The following is a 24,774-nucleotide window of genomic DNA, read 5'->3' as shown; positions in this document are numbered from 1 at the left end:
TTGAGCACTGGCCATCCATTTACTACCCACAAACTCATGAATTTCATCTATCCATCTCCGCCTTTGTCTTCCAGGTTTTCTTCTAGCTCCTCTTGGATACCATTCTGTTATTTTCTTAGTCCATCTGTCATCATGTCTTCGAGCTATGTGTCCTGCCCAAGACCATTTTAGTTCTTTAGTTTTGATAAGAATGTCCTTTACTTGAGTTTGTTGCCTAATCCATGTGTTTCTCTTCTTATCTAATAGTCTGATTCCCAATATGATTCATTCCATTCTTCGCTGTGTAGTTCTCATCTTCTCTTCCATTCTTTTGGTGAGTGCCCAAGTTTCACTTCCATAAGTCATGGTGGGGAGTATACATTGGTTCATTATTTTACGTTTCAGACAAACTGGGATATTGCTCTTCAGTATGTGACTATATTTCCTGAATGCTATCCATCCAAAATTTATTCTTCTCTTGACTTCCAGCCATTTATCATTATTACAGCTAATGACTTGTCCCAGATAAGTATATGACTCCACCTTTTCAATTACTGATCCTTCAATCATTATTTCCCTTTCTGTGGCATACTTGTTCATCATTACTTTTGTTTTAGCCATATTCATCTTTAGTCTAAAATCCTTACTAGCTGTGCATAACTGATTAAGATTTTCCTCTAATTTGTTGGGATCGTGGCTAATGACCACAATGTCATCTGCAAATCGTAAATGGTTTAGGTACTCTCCGTTCACATTGACTCCTTTCTGCGACCAGTCTAATCTTCTGAAAGCTTCCTCAAAGGCAGCAGTAAACAGCTTCAGAGATATTGTGTCTCCTTGTCGAACTCCTTTCTCAATTTTAAATTTCCTACTGTCTTTGTCTAGTCTAATAAAGGAGGTAGCACTCTCATATATTTTCTTCAAAATCATAATATATGGGGTATCAATGCCTTGTCTTTCCAGTGCCCGAAACATTGCCTTATGCTGTATGGAGTCAAATGCCTTTTCATAATCCACAAATGCCAGGCATAATGGTGTTTTATATTCATTTGCTTTCTCCATTAGCTGTGATATTACGTGAAGGTGATCCATAGTTGAGAATCCTGTCCTAAAGCCAGCTTGCTCTTTCGGTTGATTCTCATCAAGTATTCTTTCTAATCTGTTAGTAATGACCCTTGTGAACAACTTGTAGATGTGGGATAGCAAGCTAATTGGTCTATAATTTCCAATTTCTGATTTATCTCCTTTCTTATGCAGCAAAACTATGATTGCATTATTCCACTGCTTAGGTGTCACACCTTTTCTAATGCACTTTGTGAAGAGCCTTGCCAGTTTTTGTGTTATGTCTCTTCCTCCCAATTTTAACAACTCTACGGTAACTTCATCTTCCCCTGGGGCTTTCTGATTCTTCATTTTCTTCAATGCATGTTCTACCTCATCAGGAAGAATATTGGGTATGTCGTATGTGTTGCTACTTTGCAATCCATCTTCCCCACTGCTGGCATCAATCTCTCGCTCCTTGTATAATTCTCTATAGTAGTCTTCTGCTATTTGAATTATGCCTTCTCTGCTGTTTAGCATTAGCATTAGTAGAGGCATTTGATGCAAGAAAGCAAGCTTATGCAGCATCAGCCAAAAAAAAAAAAAAAAAAAAAAACCACTTCCACTTCACCCCTCTGTTCGTTCAAAATACCTGTCCAGCTGAGCCTTAAACTTATTTAGGCTATCAACCTCCACCACAAGGGATGGAAGTCTGTTCCACCAACCAACCACCCGCTGGCTAAAGACAAATTTCCGCACGTCTATCCTACATCTGTCTTTCCTCAATTTGAATTTATGCCCTCTCAGGTGATTATTCTGAGCTGGAGGAAGAATCCCATCAGCATTGAGCATGCTTAAACCATTCAAGGCTTTATACACCTCTATCAGATCACCTCGCTGGTGCCTAGTCTCCAGACACTGTAATTTGCAAAACTTAAGCCTTTCTTCGTAAGAGCACCCCTTTGTTCCATTCACTAATCTTGTTGCCCTTCTCTGTACTCGTTCCAGCAGCTCTACATCCTTCTTGAAATGAGGCCTCCAGACCTGTATACAGTACTCTAGGTGTGGCCTGACCATCGCCTTATACAATGGAATAATCACCTCCTTATCCCTGCTGGAAAAATTCCTGTATATCATTGACAATACTCCATGAGCTACTCTTGCAGCCCGTCTGCACTGCTCAGAGAACTTCATATCTGCCTGCACAACCACCCCCAAGTCCCTTTCATTCTCTACCACTGTCAGTGTAGTACCACAGAGTTGATACGTTGCTCTGGGGTTGCTGTTTCCCATGTGTAGTACTTTACATTTGTCAATGTTAAACTTCATTTGCCACCTCTCAGCCCATCTGCGCAACCTTTCCAGATCCTGTTGCAGCAGCATAGTGTCAGTAGTGTCCTTGACAGCCCTGCCAACCTTTGTATCGTCTGCAAACTTGGACATTAATCCCGATATACCATCATCAATATCATTTATAAATACAGAAAACAATAATGGACCCAACACTGAGCCCTGAGGGACTCCACTAATAACATCAGTCCACGATGAGCAGTGTCCATTGATTACCACTCTCTGTCTTCTCCCCCTCAACCACCCCTTTATCCATAGCAGCAATTTGCCTCCAATGTCACACTGCTCCAATTTGTGTAGCAGTCTTCCATGTGCAACAGTATCAAAAGCCTTTCTAAGATCCAAGTATATAATATCAAAGTTATTCCCTGCATCCAGTTCTTTTGTGACTGCATCATAGTATCCAATCAAGTTGGTCAGGCAAGACTTCCCCTTAACAAAACCATGCTGTGTCTGAGCTATAACTGAAGTCTTGTCTAAATGATCCTGCAGTGCGTCTTTAACCAGTCCCTCCATTAATTTTCCTGGAACAGAAGTTAAGCTCACAGGTCTATAATTACTTGTGTCAGCCTTTGATCCTCCTTTGTGAATTGGGGTCACATTTGCACATTTCCAGTCTATGGGTACCTCCCCTGAGTCCAAGGAAGCTCTCATAATTATGGCTAACGGTTTACTTACTTCCTTTGCTGCCTCCTTTAATATAACTGGATAGATCCCATCCACCCCGGGTGCCTTTCTTGTGTTTATCTTCAACAGTTTCTCCTCCACTTTACTCCCAGTTATTTCAAGATTCTGTAACTTACTGCTAGAGTTGAATACACCTCTGGCATTCCCCTCGCTGAATAACTCCTCATGTGTGAATGTCGATGCAAAATATTCATTTAGTTTGTTAGCCACCTGAGCAGGATCATCAACACTTGACCCATCAATATCAAGTGGACCAATCTGATTCATCCCTTTCCTTCTAGAGTTTACATAAGTAAAGAACTCTTTGCTGTTTTTCTTTGCATCCCTTGCCAAGGATTTCTCGTAATCTGCCTTCGCCTGCCTAACCGCCTTTGTAACTTGGTTGCATATCAACTTGTATCTATCATAGGCTTCTGTGTCATGTGTTAATTTGTAAGTATCCCATGCATTTTTCTTCTCTGCCATATGCCTCATTAGTTCATCTGACATCCATTTTGGCCTAAACCTTGAACAATATTTCTTAGTTGGTATGTAAAGCCTAGTAGCTTCCAAGATAAGTTCTTTGAATGCTTCCCATTTTGAATTTGCTGTTGGTAACATCATCAGTTGGTCCCACTGTATAGAATTTAAATACTGTCTCAGTCCATCGTAGTCGCCTTTACGGAAGCAATAACCCTTCCCTTTACCCCTAATGGTAGTTACCTCTTTGAGTAAATCCCACTTCAGCACACTGTGATCACTGCCACCTAGTGGTTCATTTATCTGCAGATTCTTAATGCATGAAGAATCACTGCTGATAATCAAATCAAGAGTATTACTCCCTCTAGTTGCCTCCCGAACATGCTGATGTAGAAAACAATCATCCAATAAATCCACAAAAGCCCTGCTAGTGTGTGAGTATCCAGCCCCCAAATTCCAGTCAATATCTGGGAAATTAAAATCTCCCATTATAAGACACTCTGATTTACTGGCCCACTCTATTTCCCTGTACAGTTCCTTATTATACTCATCAGAGTCATTAGGCCTATAGCACACTCCTACTCTCAATTTTGATCTCCCAATGTTTATGTCACACCAAACTGACTCCACACTGCACTGTCCAGTGATGTCGACTGGCTTCACTTCCTTGGTTTTTATGTGTTTCTTAACTAATAGCATAACACCTCCCCCCCCCTTCCTATCCTGTCTATCCTTTCTGTAGACGTTGTACTCCCCAAATTGCAGTTCCGCATCCCTTATATCTGTGTGACACCACGTCTCTGATATCCCAACAATATCTGCCTTCGATGTTTTGAGCAATACCTCAAATTCATCAAATTTATTTACTAAACTCCTAGCATTGGTGTACACACAAGTATACCTGCACCTGTTTCTATTCTTAGCTACCCTAACACAACCCATGTGTTTACTTGTACCACAATGGCTCCCAGCAGTCTCTGAAATACCATGCATCTTGTTTTTCAGGCTTCTGCTCATTCTAATAGAAGCAGTGCAAGAATCTCTTTCACCTCTGCCAGTGGCTACTGTCAATCTATTGGTCTTTGTCTCCCCCCAAGCTAGCAGTTTTCCGACCCACCTAACACTGCCTCGATAGCATCAGCAAATATTCTTGCACCCTTTCTATTTAAGTGTATCCCATCCCTGTAGAAGCAATCTCTCCTGTTAACAAGTACAGTCCAGGCTGAAAAAAATTCTACCCCTTGAGCCTTGCACAGTCTTTCCAGGGCCGAATTGATCGACAAGTTTATAAGTACACCATCGCTATTCTTCAGTTTCAGTATCATTTGTCTTTCTGTATTACTGCTCATGGCTGCTGATTTAATTCCTTTGTTTTCCCTTAATGCTTGTTCTACTTTTCTTGTGTTAAATCTTCTTATGTCCTCTCTGAGTCTCTTTCTAATAGCTTTGCATAACTCAGTATACTCAATTTTCTCCCCGTCAGTGTTTTTCTTGCTTTTCATTTGTCGTCTTCGGTTCACCATGACAAGTGTTTCTTGACTAATTTTTTCTTCTTTGGATTTCTTTTTCCCTATACGTTTCTTGGGCTTTATCACTTTCAAAAAGTTGTAATATTTTTTTGATGAGACATTTTTTGATGAGATCATCCGAGAAGCCACCTGCAGCCCCTCTGCCCTCAATAGGTATCACTCCATGAATAGTACCCAGAAAACTGATTTTGTTCGATCATTGCTCCTGAAAGCCTCACAAGAATCGATGAAATGTTCTAAAAGTCCAAGGTCCTGTCCCCTGGTGGTCTCAGGATCTTACTAACCTGCGGAATGATCTCGAGCATACCAGCATGAATGCAGAACTGAGCTTCCCCACGTTGCTGATCAATACAAAGGAAGATTCAGAGCCCTTCGCAGAGAATATTGCAATAGGATTTACCATGCCAAAAAAAAAACTCATGGCTCACACTGGTAGAGACAGAAGGGAAGAGGAACCTTTGGGGGCCTGGTGCATAAACTTGTCAGGAACAAATCAGGTGTACAGACATCATCGATTCCATACACAATAATGGCACTCCTGAGACAACAAATTGGCTGGACACAATGAACAAAATTCTGGATGATTTGATTTACCAAGATGATGCTACCCTAAACACAGACTTCCATAATCAAGTCACTATCGACAACCAAAACTTCCAACCTACCGCTATTGAAGATCTTTTACTGAAGAGGAAGTGGCCATGGCCAACAACAAGATCAAGAATGGCAAGGCTCCTGGTGTGGACCTCATCGAGGCGGAATCTGTCCAATGTCTTTGGACTATCACTCCTGCTATCCTCATTCAGCTTTTCAACACCTGCCTGAAAGATGGCATATTTCCATCATGCTGGAAGCTTTAAAACTTGAGACTTCTACCAAAGGATCCCACTGGCAGGACATCAGCTTATCGTCCTATAGCACTTTTACCAATACTGGTAAAATGTTTGAGAGACTCCTGCTATTTCGCCTCCAGCTTGCATACGAAACTAAAAGTCTTGCAGCTCCCCTCCAGTTTGAGTTCAGGCAGAGTTGTTCCACAATTGATGATCTGACCACGATTCTGAAACTTGCAAAAGATTCTGAGGCCACTATGTCTATGCAATTTTTATAGATTTTAAGGGTGCCTTTGACACCGTTTGGTGGCTGGCAATCCTACAGAAGGTCAGGGCCACCGATTGCTCTCCTCAGAATCTGTTCGACTGCCTCAAGAGCTACTTCTCTAACCAAAGTCTCGCCATCAAAACACAGTTCCATTCCATCACCCGGCAACTTACCAGAGGCTGTTCCATCCTTGGTCCAGCAGTGTGGAATATGATCCTGCATGATTGGCTTCTTTTTTTTTTTTTTTTTTTATGTAAACCCCAAACACGAGAGGTATTAGAACCTATAGTACTTAGTACCGTGCTTGGGTGGAGGTGAGAAGATGAAAGAAGATATTTGTTAACATTGGACTTGAACTTCTGTAGACTGTAATTTTCAGGAAGTACGTATGAAGGAAGGTTGCTCTAGAAAACGGCAGTTGAATAAATAAACGAGGAAGATGAAAAGTTGGTTCTGTGAGTTTGAAGTTGGACAGTAAATGGATGTTGGCTGGTGGCGGCACATGTTCAGACTGTTTTGAAAGAGAGAGAGAGGGAATTATAGAAGCCAATTCAGAAGAACAGTGCCCATGGAAGTATCTGTAGAAGAGGCATGCAGCAGAAACAGTACGTCTATGAGAGAGTGAGTGGAGAGACTGTTAGAGATGAATCATTAATTAACCTAACTGTCCTCTTCTGAATGGAATCAAGAAGCCTGAGAGAGGTTTTGGGGGCACCACCCCAGATGTGGGAACAATATTCCATGGCAGGGCGGATTTGCGATTTATACAGAGTGAGCAGCTGTTTGGAAGAAAAGTAACGCCGAGAGCGAAAGAGAAAACCAAGTTTTTTAATGCAGAGGAAGCAATATTTGTAATGTGCTTGTGCTAAGAGAGATTAGAAGTCAGGGTAATTCCCAAAAGCGATATACCATTTTGCCTAGAAATCCGAGTGTCACTAAAGATAAGCATAGAAGCAGAAGAATCCTTTTTGTGAGATATAAAACAAGACTGAGTTTTAGAAGGGTTGAAATCAACTAAGTTGTCAACTAAATTTCTTTGCCAGACTGGAGAATTACCTGAAGATCGGCGTTTAAAGAATTGGTAGCAGATTTTCGAGAAATTGAAGCTAATTGAGCAGGACAAGGTTTCTCGAAATGGAAAGTGGAATGCAATGTGCTATCATCGGCAAAACTATGGATAGGATTTCCAGTCAATCGCTTCTGAGGATATATCCCAATGTCACAGAAACTTCTTATGCCAACGACCTTGTCATCATCATTGAAGGACCTACGAGAGCTACAATACAAACTAGGGCCAGTGCAGTACTGTCTGCTCTTTCCGAGTGGGCCGAGAACAACAAACTTTCAGTCTCTACTGAAAAGAGCAAAACTCTTCTACTGAAAGGAGTTGGATGTGAGGAGGCCTCTGTCCATCCGTTATAAAGGGCAATCACTCAAAAACCAACGTGCTGTCAAATATCTGAGTATTACACTGGATGGAACTTTCATTCCCCACCTATGTTCCATTGAAGAGAAAATTAAAGCCTATATTACCAGGTTGGCACTTCACCTTCAAAGACTGCGGCCTCAAAGGCCGGGTTTTACATCATCTTTACACAGCTGTATTTATTCCCATTGTCACATATGGTGCCACAGTGTGGTATAACAGGATAACGATAATAAGAATGCAACATCTGATCCTTCAGGTCCAGTGGCGTATGATGCTGCAAATGACTTGTGCATGTTGAACCATATCAACCGCTGCACTACAAGTTCTTACTGGATGCCTAGTCCTAGATCTCCATGTCATATACTTCTGCCTCTCTCATGCCATCAAGAAGAATAAAGAGGCTGAAATACTCACCATTAAAGCGTGTGTGGACTGAACTGGTTTCCTTATGGCAGACATGATGGAATAACTCATCAACAGGTGAAATTACTAAACTCTTTATTTCAGATGTCACCTTCCTCAACAAACAACGTTGTAACTGGGTCTATCCTAACGTCAACACGTCCTTTCTTTTGACTGGCCATGTATCATTTAAAAGGCATCTTCTCGACTTTGTTCTGGCTGACAGATGCTTTTTGCATCTGTGGAGAGTCAGAGGACTGGAACCATGTGATGCACTCCTGTGCGATCTATCTTGACCACCGCTACCAGCTTCTTATGGCCCTCAGTGTACCGACACTCCATCCAGAGGCTAGGGTATTGGAATCAGAAGAAGCCTACAAAGCATTCTTGACCTGTGCTACCACAGTCTTAAATTGACGCCGCTATCACTCATAACCACAAACTGGCACATCTATGACTACCGCAGCTCATTCTGTGGAATAGCTTCCCCACTACCAGTCACACCAGAAATTAAATAACTTTTCAGCCATAAGGATATACCAAACCCAGTAATGATTCTCAACTTCACAGGATGCACCATTGGAATCATGTCACCAAGTCTCTATTATGTGGCCACTTAAGAGCCGCCTCTAATTTTTTTCCCTGTCCATCCACAGTAACTTCATCTTCTCTTGCAGTGCTCCAACATGTTCTTTGCTGCTCCTAGAAGACTTCACCGGGTGATTCTCAACTTCTCTTGACAAAGCTTCCACCAGAGATTCTTGCCAACGCTGATACTTCTCTCTGCAGGGGATAAACCAATGGGATTCCTGCCTTCACCTCTTCTCCTTGAAGCTCCTTTGCTGCTGATGTTGCCTCTCCATCAGTGTGGGATTACAATGCTTTCGGGCTCTTTTGCTAGCCTGGGACACTCCCCAGGCAGGATTTTAACCATCATTGAAGGGGTTCTGCTGATGCTGGTCAACTGAGAGGTGTGGGATTATCTGGCCATTTGGCCCTCTGCTGGGGGTAGCTTTCTGTCCTGCCTACCCTTGCTTCCAATCTTTTGCAATTACTAATGACCTAGTACAGATTATTCATTTACCTACAAGAATACCGGACAATCCTAATCATAGAGCCAATACGCTTGATCTTTTTCTCACAAACAACCCTTCTAAGTACACAGTACACAGTCGAAGTGAGAGGTCCTTTAGGCACTTCAGATCACAACTTGGTGATTGTCTCTTCTCCAATGGAACCTTTATCTCATGGCTATTCCCAACCTCGTGTTGTTTGGCCTTACAAGAATGCAAAATGGGATGACCTGCGAGACTTCTTTTCTTTTTTTCCATGGTCGGATAACTGTTTCAAAACTTCTGATGTCAATGTTTGCTTAGATCGTGTCAGTGAAATTATTCTTGCAGGAATGGAATCCTTTATCCCACACTCCACTTTAAAATCTCGTCCTTTATCTAAACCTTGGTTTTCCAATAACTGTGCTAAGGCTGTTCAAGAGAAGAATGTTGCATATCGTAATTGGCTTGTTTCCAATTCTTCAGTTTCATTTTCTGCCTACACCAAAGCTCGCAACAATTGTAAAGCAGTTATTAATCAGTCCAAACTAGAGTTTGAACAGGCTATGAGTAGAAAACTTGCTTCTTGCCCTAATGGTAGCCGAACATTCTGGTCTCTTGCCAAAGCTATTGGCCGCAACTTTTGTCCATCACTGCTCCCACCTCTGTCCAAACCAGATGGTTCTGTTGTCACTTCAGCCAAGGATAAAGCTGACCTGCTAGCATCCCATTTTTCTTCTAGCTCATGTATTAATGATCTTGGTAAAACACCTCCCACCATTCCCAACACTCTCCATTCAATGCCTCCTGTGGTCTTCCATCAAAAGGATATCAGAAGGATTTTTATGAATCTTGATGCTAAGAAAGCCGCAGGTCCTGATGGCATATCTCCACTTGTTCTCACAACCTGTGCTCCTGAACTTACTCCTATTCTTTGCCACCTTTTTCACTTTCTTATTTCAAAGGTGTTTTTCTTTCTGCTTGGAAATTTGCTCATATCCAGCCAGTTCCTAAAAAGGGTGACAAATCCCTCCCATCCAATTATCGTCCCATTGCAATTACTTCTACTCTTTCTAAAGTAATGGAGAAATCAATTAACCACCAACTCTTAAACTACCTAGAAACCTTCTGTCTGATCAATGATCGCCAGTACGGATTCCGTCAGTGTCGATCCACTGGTGATATTCTGGCTTATGTTACCCATTTATGGACTAATTCAATGGAAACGTTTGGGGAAACACAAGCAGTTGCTCTTTACATCTCAAAGGCTTTCAATCGTGTTTGTCATAAAGGTCTTCTAAACAAGCTTCCATCTTATGGTTTGCCAACTGTTTTTAGTAATTTGTTATCCAGTTTTCTCTCTGATCGCTCACTGAGGGTGATGGTAGATGGCTCTCTGTCTTCTAGCCGGTGTCCTCCAAGGTTCAGTTCTTTCCCCCACTCTTTTCCTCTTGTATATTAATGACCTTCTTCCATTGACTGGAAATCCTATCCATAGTTTTGCCGATGATAGCACATTGCATTCCACTTTCCATTTTGAAAAACCTTGTTCTGCTTAATCAGCTTAATATCCGCTACCAATTCCTTAAATGCTGATCTCCAAGTAATTCTCCAATGGGGCAAAGACAAATTAGTTGATTTCAATCTTTCTAAAACTCAATCTTGTCTTATATCTCGCAAAAAGGATTCTTCTGCTCCTATGCTTATCTTTGGTGACACTCCGATTTCTAGGCAAAATGATACATCTCTTTCGGGGATTACACTGACTTCTAATCTTTCTTGGCACAAGCACATTACAAATATTGCTTCCTCTGCATCTAAAAAACTTGGTTTTCTCTTTTGCTTTGGGCGTTACTTTTCTTCCAAACAGCTGCTCACTCTGTATAAATCACAGATCCCACCCTGCCATGTAATATTGTTCCCACATCTGGGGTGGTGCCCCCAAAACCTCTCTCAGGCTTCTTGATTCCATTCAGAAGAGGGCAGTTAGGTTAATTAATGATTCATCTCTAACAGAGTCTCTCCACTCACTTTCTCATAGACGTACTGTTTCTGCTGCATGCCTCTTCTACAGATACTTCCATGGGCACTGTTCTTCTGAATTGGCTTCTATAATTCCCACTCTCTCTCTCTCTTTCAAAACAGTCCGAACATGTGCCGCCACCAGCCAACATCCATTTACTGTCCAACTTCAAACCCACAGAACCAACTTTTCATCTTCCTCATTTATTCATTCAACTGCCGTTTTCTGGAACAACCTTCCTTCATACATATTTCCTGAAAATTACAATCTACAGAAGTTCAAGTCCAATGTCAAAAAATATCTTCTTTCGTCTTCTCAACCTCCAACCCAAGCATGATACTAAGTACTATAGGTTCTAATACCTCTCGTATTTGGGGTTCACATAAAAAAAAAAAAAAAAAAAACCACTTTTGTTTGGGGTTTTTTTAAAAAAAAAAAAAAAAAAAAGCAAAGATTTTAGGCAGACTGAGAGCCGACCACCAAGGGAGAATTGATGATCCCTACCAAATGTAGTTTTATTTGCTCCGAGACCACCTCCCTTGTTCTTCTGGACTAAGCATAACTATATCATTATAATTGGACATGGATCCTTTAAGGCCAAGCTCCACCAGCTTGGACTGGCTGATGAACCATGCTGTACCTGTGGCGCTCCTTAAAATTGGCAACACTTGCTGTATGGGTGCCCAAATTAAGACAGCCTCTGGAGTCTACTAATTTCAAGGATCAGCTCTTACCTAGAGATCATGAACATCTCTGTATTTCCAAAGAAGCCTACTATATAGCCATTACCTAAATAAGCACAAAGATTATTGCAAACACACAGACAGAACCTGAGACAAAATGTTGTGCCAATCCCCTTCCCCTGCACCTTAGAAATAGTGCAAACTGACAATCAATCCAAATCCCATTAAGCTTATCCTACTTGACTTGACTTGACTTGACTTTCCCCAATTTGACAACTCTCCTTGCTTTGACCTCTGGGGGTATTGTGGTGTGTGTGTGTGTGTGTGTGTGTGTGTGTGTGTGTGTGTGTGTGTGTGTGTGTGTGTGTGTGTGTGTGTGTGCGCGTGCGTGCGTGTGCGCGTGCTTATCATGTGTCACATAAGTCTCTGGTGAACCCTTAGGGTATCACAGAGACATATGCAATGACCCATCTCATCTCCCCACAGTGCTGTATAGGACTACTTCTACGCATATGCAGTACCTTGCATTTGTTGATGTTAAACATAAATTACCATTTCTCAATTCACCTGCCAAATTTTTGTAGATCTTGTTGCAGTAGGATTGTTGTACTTTATGTACAATACCTTTATTGCTGTCATTGATCACCTTGCCGACCTTTGTATCATCTGCAGACTTAGACATTAAGCCTGTATGCTTTCATCAGTATTATTAATAAATACAGAAAACAATAATGGGTGCAGCAATGATGAATACTAGGGGCTCCGCTAATAATATTTGTCCATTAAGAGCAGTAGATTGATATACCAACTATGTGGTACTACATTCAGGATGGTGGAAAATGAAAAAGACTTGCGGTAATAGTGCAGCCAGGTATGAAATTCTCTGAGCAGTGCAGACAGGCTGCCAGCACAACTCACGGGGTTTTGTCAATGATATACAGGAATTTTGCTAGCAGGGATAAGGAGTTCATTATCCCATTGTACAAGACAATGGTTATGTTATATCTTGCGTACTGCCTACAGGTCCAGAGAACTCAGTTTAGGATGAATGTAGAGATACTGGAACAGGTGCAGAGAATGCCACAGATCGTTGAGTGGAAAAGAGGGCTGCTCTTACCAAGAAAAGCTTCAGCTCTGCAAATTGCAGCATCTGAAGACTAGGCACCTGCAAGGTGATCTGATTGACGTGTTTAAGGCTTTGAATGAATTGAGCAGTCTCAGTGCTGATGGTATTCTTCTTTATGCTCGGACTACATGCACATGAAGGGACATAAATTCAAATTGAAGAAGGGTGGTTGCAGGATTCATGTGAGGAAGTTTGCCTTCAGCCAGCATGTAGTTGATTGTTGGACCAAACTTCCATCTGCCATTGAGATTGTGGGTAGTTTAAATAAATTCAAAGAAGAATTAGACTGTCGGAGTGGGGTGAATATTGATATGTGAGAGTTTTGTTTTTTTTTTTTCTGATACTGTATAAGCTTGCTTTCTTGCATCATTTGTCACTACTAATAGGAGCTCTATTTGCCTTTAGGCTCAAAAGATTTTCTAATAAATAGTCTGAAATTTCAATATTGCTATTTTCAGCAATAGTGATTCGCTATGAGTGAAAACTGTGCTAGTTTCACTCACATGGTTCCTCCCATTACAAAGAACGTTTTTTCTCTAAATACCAGTGTTGCAAAGTACCTGTTCAGTTTGTCCACAGTGGTAGTTATGTTAGTTAAGACTTTCCTATGCCCATCATATAAGGTTCAGATCTGATTCTTTTTTTTATTCTTAGTATTTGCATCCATGAAAAGATCACTGTTTCCTGTTCTTTGCTCTCTCTTATCAGTAATTACTCATAACATGCCTTTGCCAACGTAATGCCTTCTGTAGTACTATTGCAGATTAACTTGTAGCTGTCATAGGCCTCAGTACTTTTTGTCTCTCTCTCTCTCTCTCTCTCTCTCTCTCTCTCTCACTGTCCCATGCCATCTCTTTTTTCTCTGTTAGACAGGCCCGCTCACTTTTCATCCATCTTGGCATCCTCCTTATGCTATATTTCCTCCTTGTAGCATGGGTTTATTTGTTTGACCAATTTGATTGGATACTACGATGTGGTCACAAAGGAACTGGATGCAAAAAATAATTTTATCATATACTTGGATTTCAGGAAAGCTTTTGATACTGTTGCACATGGAAGGCTGCTGTACAAATTGGAGCGATATGGCATTAAGGACAAGTTACTACAATGAATAAAGGGATGGTTGAGTGGGAGATGGCAAAGAGTGGTAATAAATGGACACTGCTTTATGTGTACTAATGTTATTAGCGGAGTCCCCCAGGGTTCGGTGCTGGGCCCATTGTTGTTTTGTGTATTTATCAATGATATCGATGAAGGTATATCAGGCTTAACATCCAAGTTTGCAGTTGATACAAAGGTTGGCAGGATTGTTAATGGCAGTAAAGATAGTATGCTACTGCATCAGAATCTAGAAAAGTTAGGCAGATGGGTTGAGAAGTGGCAACTGAAATTTAACATTGACAAATGCAAAGTACTCCATATGGGTAGTAGTAACCCAAGAGAAATGTACCAACTGTGTGGTACTACACTCAGGGAGGTGAATGAAAAAGACTTGGGGATAATTGTGCAGTCAGATATGAAGTTCTCTGAGCAGTGCAGATGGGCTGCCCGAGCAGGTCATGGAGTTTTGTCAATGATATATAGGAATTTTGTTAGCAGAGACAAGGAAGTGATTATCCCTTTGCATAAGGCAATGGTTAGGCTACACCTTGAGTACTGTATGCAGGTCTGGAGGCCTCATTTTAGGAAGAATGTAGAGTTGCTAGAATGTGTACAGAGAAGGGCAACAAGATTGGTGAGAGGAACAAAGCGGTGCACTTTCAAAATAAGGCTTAAATTCTGAAAGTTGCAGCATCTGGAGACTAGGCACCTGTGAGATGATCTGATAGAAGTGTATAAGGCCTTGAATGGCTTGAACAGGCTCAATGCTGATTGGATACTTCTTCTTGTTCAGATTAAGAACCTGAGGGGGCATAGATTCAACTTGAGGAAAGACAGTTGTAGAATAGATGTGAAGTTTGCCTTTAGCCAGCAGGTATTTGATTGCTGGAACAGACTTCCATTTGTTATTGTGGAAGTTGATAGCTTAAATAAATTTAAGGCTGAACTAGACAAATATTTGGAGTGGCCGGATGAGTGAAATGGGAAAGGTTTTTTTTTTTTTTTGTTTTGGCTGCTGCTGTATAAGCTTGCTTTCTTGCATCATATCCCTACTAATGGGAATGCTATTTTCTTAATAGTATATAACCATTGAAGGCTTCTGTGACTCTACCATAATTCTATGTGCTCTGTTTGCTATTTACCAAATTGATAGAAGCCATGTAGCACCTTGTTACATTTTTTATGTTTATTATTGCTAAGTTTTGATGTATTTAATTATTCAGGGAGAGACTTTACATATATATATATATATATATATATATATATATATATATATAGGCCTCCGTAGCTGAGTGGGCAGGAGCAGGAGTGCAGTAGCACACGCTCTGAGTAGACTGGGGTTCAAGCCCCTAACTTCTGAATACGGTCGATCTGCCAACCCGCACTGGACCGGTGTGGCAGATTATAGTCCATTTCCCTCAACATGAATTGTTGAGGAGGCTTCCATCCTGCAGTGGATTGATAATGGCTGCACTTTACTGTTTTTTATATATATATATATATATATATATATATATATATATATATATATATACACACTGTGCTGCCACTATATTAAGTACACCTACCTAGCAGTGTGTTGAGCTCTTTTAGTCTTCAAAACAGCCTCAATTCGTCTAGACATGGATTGAACAAGATGCTGAAAATGTTGTGCAGGAATGAAGTACCATGCAGACACGAGTGTGTCACACTGTTCCTTCTGATTTAACGGAGGTGTAGGCCTGCAATGAACAGCCCTGTCCAGATCATCCCAAAGATGTTCAATAGGATTGTGATCTGCGGAGTGAGCGGGCCACTGCAGCAAAGAAAAGTCATTGTTATGTTCCTGGAACCATTCCATAGTGATTCGGGATTTGAGCATCAGCACATTATCTTGTTGGATGTAACCATCTGACTGAAGATAAGCTGTCAACATGAACGGATACACTTGGTCCACAACAATGTGGCATTCAGATGTGAATCTATGGGTATCAATGGACCCAACGTGTGTCAAGAAAACATTCCCCAAACCATAACAATGCCCCCACCACCTTGTACAGTAGTCGTCAGACATGATTAAGTCCATGGATTCATGTTGTTTTCGCCAAATTCTGAGCCTTCCATCAACGTGATGCATCATAATTGTAATAATACAAAATCGACAAAACTTGAATATAAGGTATTGCGGAGTAACCACAAGGAACCGGGGCCTACAATTTTAAATTACATTGTAAAAATGGAATAAATATGAACGAACATACAAAAAAAAATAACATGCTGTACGGGTATCACAGCATAAATTGCACCCCTGGATCACACATGACTATACAGGACCCAATATTTCCTGATAACGGTCATATAGTATGCAATGCCACCACATCACAAGTGAATCCAAACACCATAACATCCCAAACAAAGAAAGCTACGGAGAATTCCATCGACACCAGAATAAACTAAAATTTAATAAATGTAACAGTAAATTGTGAAAAACATGCCCGCAAATGCATAGCATACACCAACGTAACGACGATAATGCACCAAAGTTTTGCCACACCAAAAATGTCATCTACTTAATTACTTGTAAAACATGTAGAATACAATACATAGGACAAATCAGCACAGAACTGCACATAAGAATAAACCTGCACTGGTCACAAATAAAGAAATATAGAGGAAACCCTACAAAAAGCAACACCGCAGACAAATACACCAATGAAATAGAATACAAACACTTTCAACAGCACAAATTTACAAATATAACTATTGCAATCCTAGCCATAATAGAAAATACAGCTGAAAGAGAAAACATGGAGGACATGTTAATAATAATGTATAAATCCCTATACCCATACAGACTTAACAACAGATTCAATGGAAGAAACTTTACATACACCAACCCCGGCCAATGTACATACATTATATTTCAGCTCAACAAAGACTGGCACAAAAATGGATTAAAACAGTAAAATTAAACAAGAAATTAACGAAGATAGTAAAAGCAAAACACAAAGCCTAAACAACTTCGAAAAACTCATCACAGAATGGGATACGGACCCCATTAACGTTAAAAACATCCACAATACCCTATTTACACTTAAAATCAGCAAACTTAAAGCACTAAATAGAATTCACCAAAAACTCAAGATTCAGAACATACACCTCAGCAATTTGAAGATGTTTTCAAATTCAGAATCGGCGCTGATTACAAAGACAGCACAATTAAAGAATACTGCATCATCAAATTCCTGAACCGAACATTTGACCACGTTAACATCCGTGACATTATGAATAACACCAAGAAGTTCCTACCTATCAAAAACATTAGCATTAAAGTCAGAAATAGTTTCACAAAACCGATAGGCATAACCATATGAAACTACAAAAACACCATTAGAAATATGAACAATATTGATCAACTTTGCCCACTGCCAAGATAAGAAATACAAAAAATACCTAGATCCACATCACAACCGCATCATTACAGGCAACTTCAGCATTATAGAGGATCACACACTTAAAGAAATAATGGAAAAAGGAACCAGATTCAGACCCAATAGCCCAACCAATTTAGTTAACACATGTAAATCCATATACAAGGATTTGCTACAATTTGCATTCAAAACTGCATACAAATTTAATACATACACCTATAGAGGCATTCCAAATATGGATAAACAATACCACAGAAAAAATTATGAATAGAATCCAAGGAGTATTAACAATACAGAATTACGTCAAACAATACAATTAGAAAAGCATTAGCCAAAAGACGAAAGAACTACAAAAGAAATTCGTTATAACAAACACAGACAAGGCCAACAACAATTTTAGTATAATATGCAAAAAGTTTTACATAGACACTATTAAAGAAGAAATGAACCACAGTGAAACATACAAACAAGTAGAATCCACACCTAATAGCATCAGTAAAAAGATTATAGCATTACACAAAAAACTCAAACTGAAATTAGACAATACAAAATACCCTTTCATTTACTGGATCCCCAAGTTCCACAAAATACCCACTGGCAAAAGGTTCATAACATCAGGGAAAAACAGTTATACAAAACTTTCCAGCAACCTAGTGAAAGATAAGCTTAAAGTTATAATCAGCGAATTAACTAGCACCAAAATCATCACCAGCAACAAAACATATCTAGATAATATCCAAAACAATAGCAGTAAGATCAAAAGCATATACACCTACGACTTCAAAAACCTTTTCACTAGCATATCACATGACAATCTAATTAAAGTCCTCTTAATATACTTTCAAAACCACCAAAATAATTTAAAATGCAACAAACAATACTGGTACGATCTAATCGATCTCAATGTCAAAAATAACTACGTAATGATGGGAAACAACAATCTACTTACAGACCAGAGGGATAGCAATGGGATCTTGCTGCTCCAGCACAATTGCCAACCTATACTTACACCACTTTGAAAATAACATCACAGAAGAAATCAACATATATAGATACATCGATGATGTCCTAGTCATCGACTACGACAATTTTGAAACACTAGCCCAAGTAATCTACCCTACTGACCTCAGCATAGAATGGAGGCGCCTCCGTAGCCAGGTGGGAAGGAGCAGCAGTGCGTATCACACGCTTCTTGATTAGACCGGGGTTCGAGCTCGTCACCACCAAATACCGAGGATGCGGAAAGGTCAGGGAATGACCACCGCATATCCCGGAGCAATATGGCCTTAGTTGCTAATGCTCCTAAATAACAACAACAACAGCATAGAATGGACCAACCAAAATAGCAACATGCAAGCATACTTCTCCTTCAACCCACGCACGGTACTAAGTACTATAGGTTTTGATACCTTTCATGTTTGGGGTTTTTCATAAAAAAAAAATATATTACCTCGACAGCCAGATCACCATCAACAATAACAATATCGAAACTAAACATTATGATAAAAGAGACCACTTCAACTTCCCGCCCATAAAGCTCATCCGCTGGGATAGCAACATCGCAAAACACATATGGAAACACTATTAGAAACCAAACAACCAGATTAATAAAAAATATGCAACAGTACAGAAAACACAACAGAAGCAATTATAAAACTGCTAAAAACCCTAAAAAAAAACAATATTCCCAACAATTACAGCAAACGCCACATAAAAGCGGCCATACTTATGAACATCAAAAATCAACCAAACATCTGCACATATAATATTATTGACAATACAATAAAACAACTGTAAACCAGAATCAGAATAAATGTCTAATTCTTAATGCAAAAGAAAAACTACCTAAATTGAGGTCCGGATTTATTGCGCTCAGAGGAGGCTCGTCCTCTGACCGCACTATAATCCGTTATCCCATATTAACTCACCCATCCAAAAATTAAAAATCTAAAATGGAAATAACACCGTACAAAAGAACATAACTAAGATGAACGACGCAAGGTAAACATTCACTTGATAGGAGGCTGTATATATATGTAAATAGCTATCCCCTAGGACAATATGGGCCGTTATGCCTTAGAAAAGCTATACCGGCCCAGTCCAAAGGGATAGCAAATACTAATTCATGTAAATAGCAACAACTAACTCATGTAAATAACAATAGACAACGCGTGTAAATAACAAACAACCAATTCGTGTATATGTTATTTTCACCACGTAATTTCTAATAAATCGGAAGTATTCCCCCCGGACTCAGCCCCCCCCACCCCCGGCCTACGTAGAAATCAGACCTCTCATCTCATGACCTACAAATTGCATCGCACTGCAACAATATCAATTAAAAATAGGCGCGGCTGCACACTCAAAACCAACCCTGTTATATAACAAACAGAGAACGGGCCTAACCCCTCTTTTTCCGACAGACCACCAATGGACAGATACCGTAAGTATAACTCTTCTCCCTTATTCCAATAATTATCCATTGGGCTTTGTTTCTCCTCCACCAGTTTGCCGATTAGGATGCTAAGATTAGTCTTTCTAAAAATTAAAATTATCTGATATTACAAATTAAATTGTATCTATCCATATTCAATTAACTAAATTTATAAGAGCAAAAATAATCCCAGTACAATGTCAAAATTGATAAGGAGTTAACAGAAACAGGTAATTATGAGACATTCCTTTAATCTGGCTATCGATCCGCTCAAAGCCCCCAATGAAGTAGCGGGTAGATGACCAGGCAAAGGAATGTTTAGTTGATATTGATTTGATGATTAATTAATGCTATTTAAAGTTTGTTAAAATAATTATAATTTTAACTTTACCTTCATTGTCTTAATCATATCTTTAATACCATTACAGACCCCCAGGAATAGGTTAGACTACACATTCTAACTGAATTCCCTGTTCCGTATACACCTTAATACCTTTATAGAAAATAAATACTAGAAAATTGAAGTAGTTTAAACAATCGAACTATAATATATCAAGCACGTATAATGTCTAATTGCTACACGGCAATAGCATTAACGTTGCAAGTGATAAATTGAAAATAATCATTTAGACATTTATAATAATAATTTAAAAACACTGTATATATATATATATATATATATATATATAAAATAAAATGTGCTTATTAATAATTACTCAAAATTAAGCTGCTTTCAAGTCCAAACTTCTTTGGGCCATTGGGAGCTAAATTAAGAGTGCTTTAATCCCTCACCATTCCATAGTTTGTAAATTAAGAGAAATTAAACAAAAGCTAAAAGAAAAAAAATTAATCCACAGTTATCAGAAGAGAAGCACCCCACAAAGAATTCTAACTGTAGCATAAATGTTTTAGAGTTTTTTGTTTTAATTTTTAAATACTTCTAAAGCTCCTCTGTAATGTCCTTCAGTAACTATTTTATTAATTTCTTTTTCAGGTGCCAGGTTGTCACAGTAGTGGGTTATTTCATGCTTTTAACAGGCATATTCTCCATAAATTAGATGTTAAGCAGGATATGAATACTGTAAGTCTTTATTACTGTACATAACTTAAGTGTCAGTATATTACTACTTCTAACTTTAAAGTGTGCTGCTCATATTAAAAGAAACATAAGAAAAGCAGATATGGACCTCAGTGGACAGAAAAAAAAAAAAAAAAACTACCATAACTGTTTGCAAAAAGGCTTACCTCTCATGATTTAAAGTCATTTGCTCTAGAAACTTTTCCTTAAGCAATTCATTTGTTTGGCAGAAAATCATAGTTTATAATCTATTGCAGTTGATGAATTCTCATGATGCACATTTTAGATTCTGCTAAAATGAAATTTTTGTATTAATGATCATAAAATAACAATAAACAATGAAAATTAAAATTCATATATGAAAATTATAATAAGTTTTTATACTGTACTGCATTTCTTAAAAATAACATATGTCCTCAAAACAATCTTTCTACAAATACGTTTATTTTATTATTAATTTTAAAGTCAAATTACATAACACATAAAATAACACAGAAATTATTTGAACAAATAGCAGTTCTTTAAAAATAATCTTCAGTGATATTCATTGGAGTGAAATTTCTATAAGAATGAAATAAAATCATATTACCATATCTGCCAACTCTCCAGATTTATGATGGAGAATCCATATTTTTGACTCAGTTTGAACTCTCTTTTTCAACACTATTGTATTAGAATTGGTATGATAGTGTTTTCCCATTTTTAAATTTTTTTTTTTTATGAGTGCAGCCATGATAAACATCTGAGAGTAGTTTGATGTAATTGTTAAACTAGTATAAAAAAAAAAATTTGTTTTTCATTTCCATTGTAATACAACAATATGGGATAATGCCTTCTGTCAGTTTACAAAGTAATAAAGATTAATAAAAGAGCTTTTATTAATCACTCACTTCTCCCTTTCATTCCCTCTAGAAATAGGGGAGATATTTGCACATCTCGAATCTATAAGGACCTTTCCTGAATTCAGGGAAGCTGAATGCTCTCATAATTATGGCTGAATGTTTACTGAATGTTTACTCTTTTGCTGCTCTTTTTAATATAATTTGATAGATTCCATCAGCCCCAGAACCTTATTTACTTTTAACCTTGATAATTTCTCTTCCACTTTCCTCTCATTTATCCTAAATTCAGCTCCTAGAAGTGATACTAGAAGTGATACCAAGTGATACTAGAAGTATCACTTGGTATAATTCTTGTGTACCCATCTGTAAACATAGATGCAAAGTATTTATTTAGTTCATCAGCAGCCAGAACAGATTCATTAATGGATATACTGGTTGTATCTGGTGTATCAGTGTGGTTCATTCCTTTCCCTCTATTTAACATAACAAATAACTTTTTGGTTATGATAAACTAACAAATATGCCCACCATCGCTTCCATCATTCAGTGTGAGGTTTTTTGAGATTCGTTCTTCCTTACATATCAAGGGTACAGCTCTAAAATGGTGTTCGCAGGATGGCCACTAGATAGCCCACCAGACTGAACCTATTAGTAAATCTCTAGGTTTCATCTGGATGAGCTAGTTTTTAATTTTTGTTGCCTCTACTCTGCTAGATAGCAAATGGAGGGAGTCCAAGTAGTGTGGACATTGTGAAAACCATGTATGACAAGGAGCTGGGTATTTTCTTCCTGTTTATGTCATATCCAAAAATTTCATTACTTTCATTACACGTCCCCCCATCTTTTCTTACTACTGACTACATCATAAATAATCAAACTTATAAAACAAACAAATCTGCAAAAAAAGATCTAAACCTCCCTCTCAAACACTTTCACATTCATTTTACAAATATACATGATCTCAGTGATGTCCATTTTCACTTAGTCTGCCAATCCCCACTTACTTTTTCTGAGAGAATCCCAATTATCAGATAATTCAACCTCTACTCATCTCAGCTGTTTTAATTATTTGCTGTGTGATTCTTTTGCTTCAAAGGTAGTACACATGTCTACTCTGATATTCCCTGTCAGAGACTTATTAATTTGGAATCTCCTCTTTTTGACCTTCTCCGGCTTAAAATCTCAACTTCATTCTATCAAATTCATCTGTTGGCTCTATCTATCTTCCACTAATCACTTGGAATTCTTTAGAAGCTTGACTTTCTCCAGTCCAACTCTCCTAGCAGTGAGGTTATTTTGCTTGGCAATTTAATGTTCATAACTCCAGTTGGCTTCAGTTTTCTACTCAAATAGACCCAGCTGGTCAAGATTCTGAGGCTTTTACAATTACTAATGCCATTGCAAAGATTGTTCATTTACCTACCAGAATACAAGACAATCCTAATCATACAACCAACACGCTTGATCTTTTTCTCACAAACAACCATTCCAAGTACACATTCAAGGTGAATGGTCCTCTAAGCACCTCAGACCACAACTTGGTGATGGTCTTTTCTCCAGTGGAACCTTTGACACTTTTGGTATTTTGTTAAAGAATACAAAATGGGATGAACTGCGAGATTTCTATTCTTCTTTTCCTTGATTGGATTACTATTTTAAATCTTCTGAAGTCAATGTTTGCTCAAATCATGTCATGGAAATTATTCTTCTAGGTATGAAACCCTTTATTCCACACTCCACCTTAAAATCTTGTCCTTTATCTAAATCTTGGTTTCTAATAAATGTGCAAAGGTTATTCAAGATAAGAATGTTGCGTATTGCAATTGGCTTGTATCCAAATCTCCAGGTTCATATTCTGCCTACACCAAAGCCCCTAACAATTGTAAAGCAGTTATTAATCAGTTCAAACTAGATTTTGAACAGGCTAAGAGTAGAAAACTTGTCGCTTGTTCAAACATTAGTGGAGCATTTTGGTCTCTTGCCAAAGCTATTGGCTACAACTTATACCCATCTGTACTCCCACCTCTATTAAAACCTATTGGTTCTATTGCCACCTCAGCTAAAGATAAAGCTGACCTGCTATTATCCTACTCATCTTCTAACTCTTGTATTGATGACCTTGTAAAACCACCTCCTACTATTCCTAGCACACCCCATTCAATGCCTACTGTGCTCTTCTGTCAAAAAAGATATCAGAAGAATTTTGAACAATCTTGATGCCAAGAAAGCTTTAGTTTCTGATAGTATTTTTCCAGTTTTTAAATCCTGAACTTACTCCAGTTCTGTGTCATATTTTTACCCTTTCTTATTCTGCTGGTGTTTTTCATTCTTTTTGTAAATTTACTAATATCCAGCCAATTCCTAAAAGGGTAACAAGTTCAACCCATCCAGTTATTGTCCCATTGCTCTAAATTTCTACTCTTTCTAAAGTAATGGAGAAATCTATTAACCATCAATTCTTAAATGTCTTGAAACCTTCCATCTTAGCAAAAAATGGATTCTGTCAGTGTTGATTCACTGGTGATGTACTTAATTATGTTACCTATCTGTGGATAAATTTAATAAAAACGTTTGGTGAAACTCAAGCAGTTGCTCTTATCATTTCAAAGCTTTTGGTCATGTTTGACCTAAAGGTCTAAATAAGCTTCCATCTTATAATTTATGAACTATTTTTCGTAATTGGGTATCGAGTTTTCTCTCAGACCGCTCGCTGCAGTTGATCATAGGCGGCTCTCTTTCTTCTCACTGTTCTTCTAATACTCGTGTTCCACAAAGTTCAGTTTTTTCTCTCATGCTTTTCCTCTTGTATCTTTCATTGGCACACCCTTGTCTCTTCTACAGGACAAGTGACCCATGGGAACTTGTCTACTGTCATAACTGACAAGCTCCCCAGAGGCGAAATTGCTTAATCAACGATCACTCCTGCAGGCACTATAACTTTGCTCCTGGAATGCCACAGTCAAAAACATCTTGGACCACCTTTTCCCTGAGGATGAACAGCCTTCTTCAGCACATCAAATAGAAACATGCACCCACAATCAGAACTAC

The 24,774-nt window shown here is 38.7% G+C and overlaps 1 protein-coding gene across 1 annotated transcript in view; it reads left to right on the top strand.

Moving 5' to 3' along the window:
- Window positions 1-24,774, top strand: part of Eogt (EGF-domain O-GlcNAc transferase) — a 257,927-nt gene that overhangs the window by 166,237 nt on the left and 66,916 nt on the right. The window contains exon 11 of the mRNA XM_090390322.1: window positions 20,801-20,887. Coding sequence (XP_090246448.1) covers window positions 20,801-20,887 — 87 coding nt within the window. The remainder of the gene's footprint in view (window positions 1-20,800; window positions 20,888-24,774) is intronic.

The sequence above is a fragment of the Mastigoproctus giganteus genome, chromosome 2 (assembly GCF_048544385.1).
Source record: "Mastigoproctus giganteus isolate SK-2022 chromosome 2, ASM4854438v1, whole genome shotgun sequence".
Classification (NCBI taxonomy): Eukaryota; Metazoa; Arthropoda; class Arachnida; order Uropygi; family Thelyphonidae; genus Mastigoproctus; species Mastigoproctus giganteus.
The sequence above is the reverse complement of the archived record's forward strand: the minus strand, read 5'-3'. Positions and strand labels throughout refer to the sequence as shown.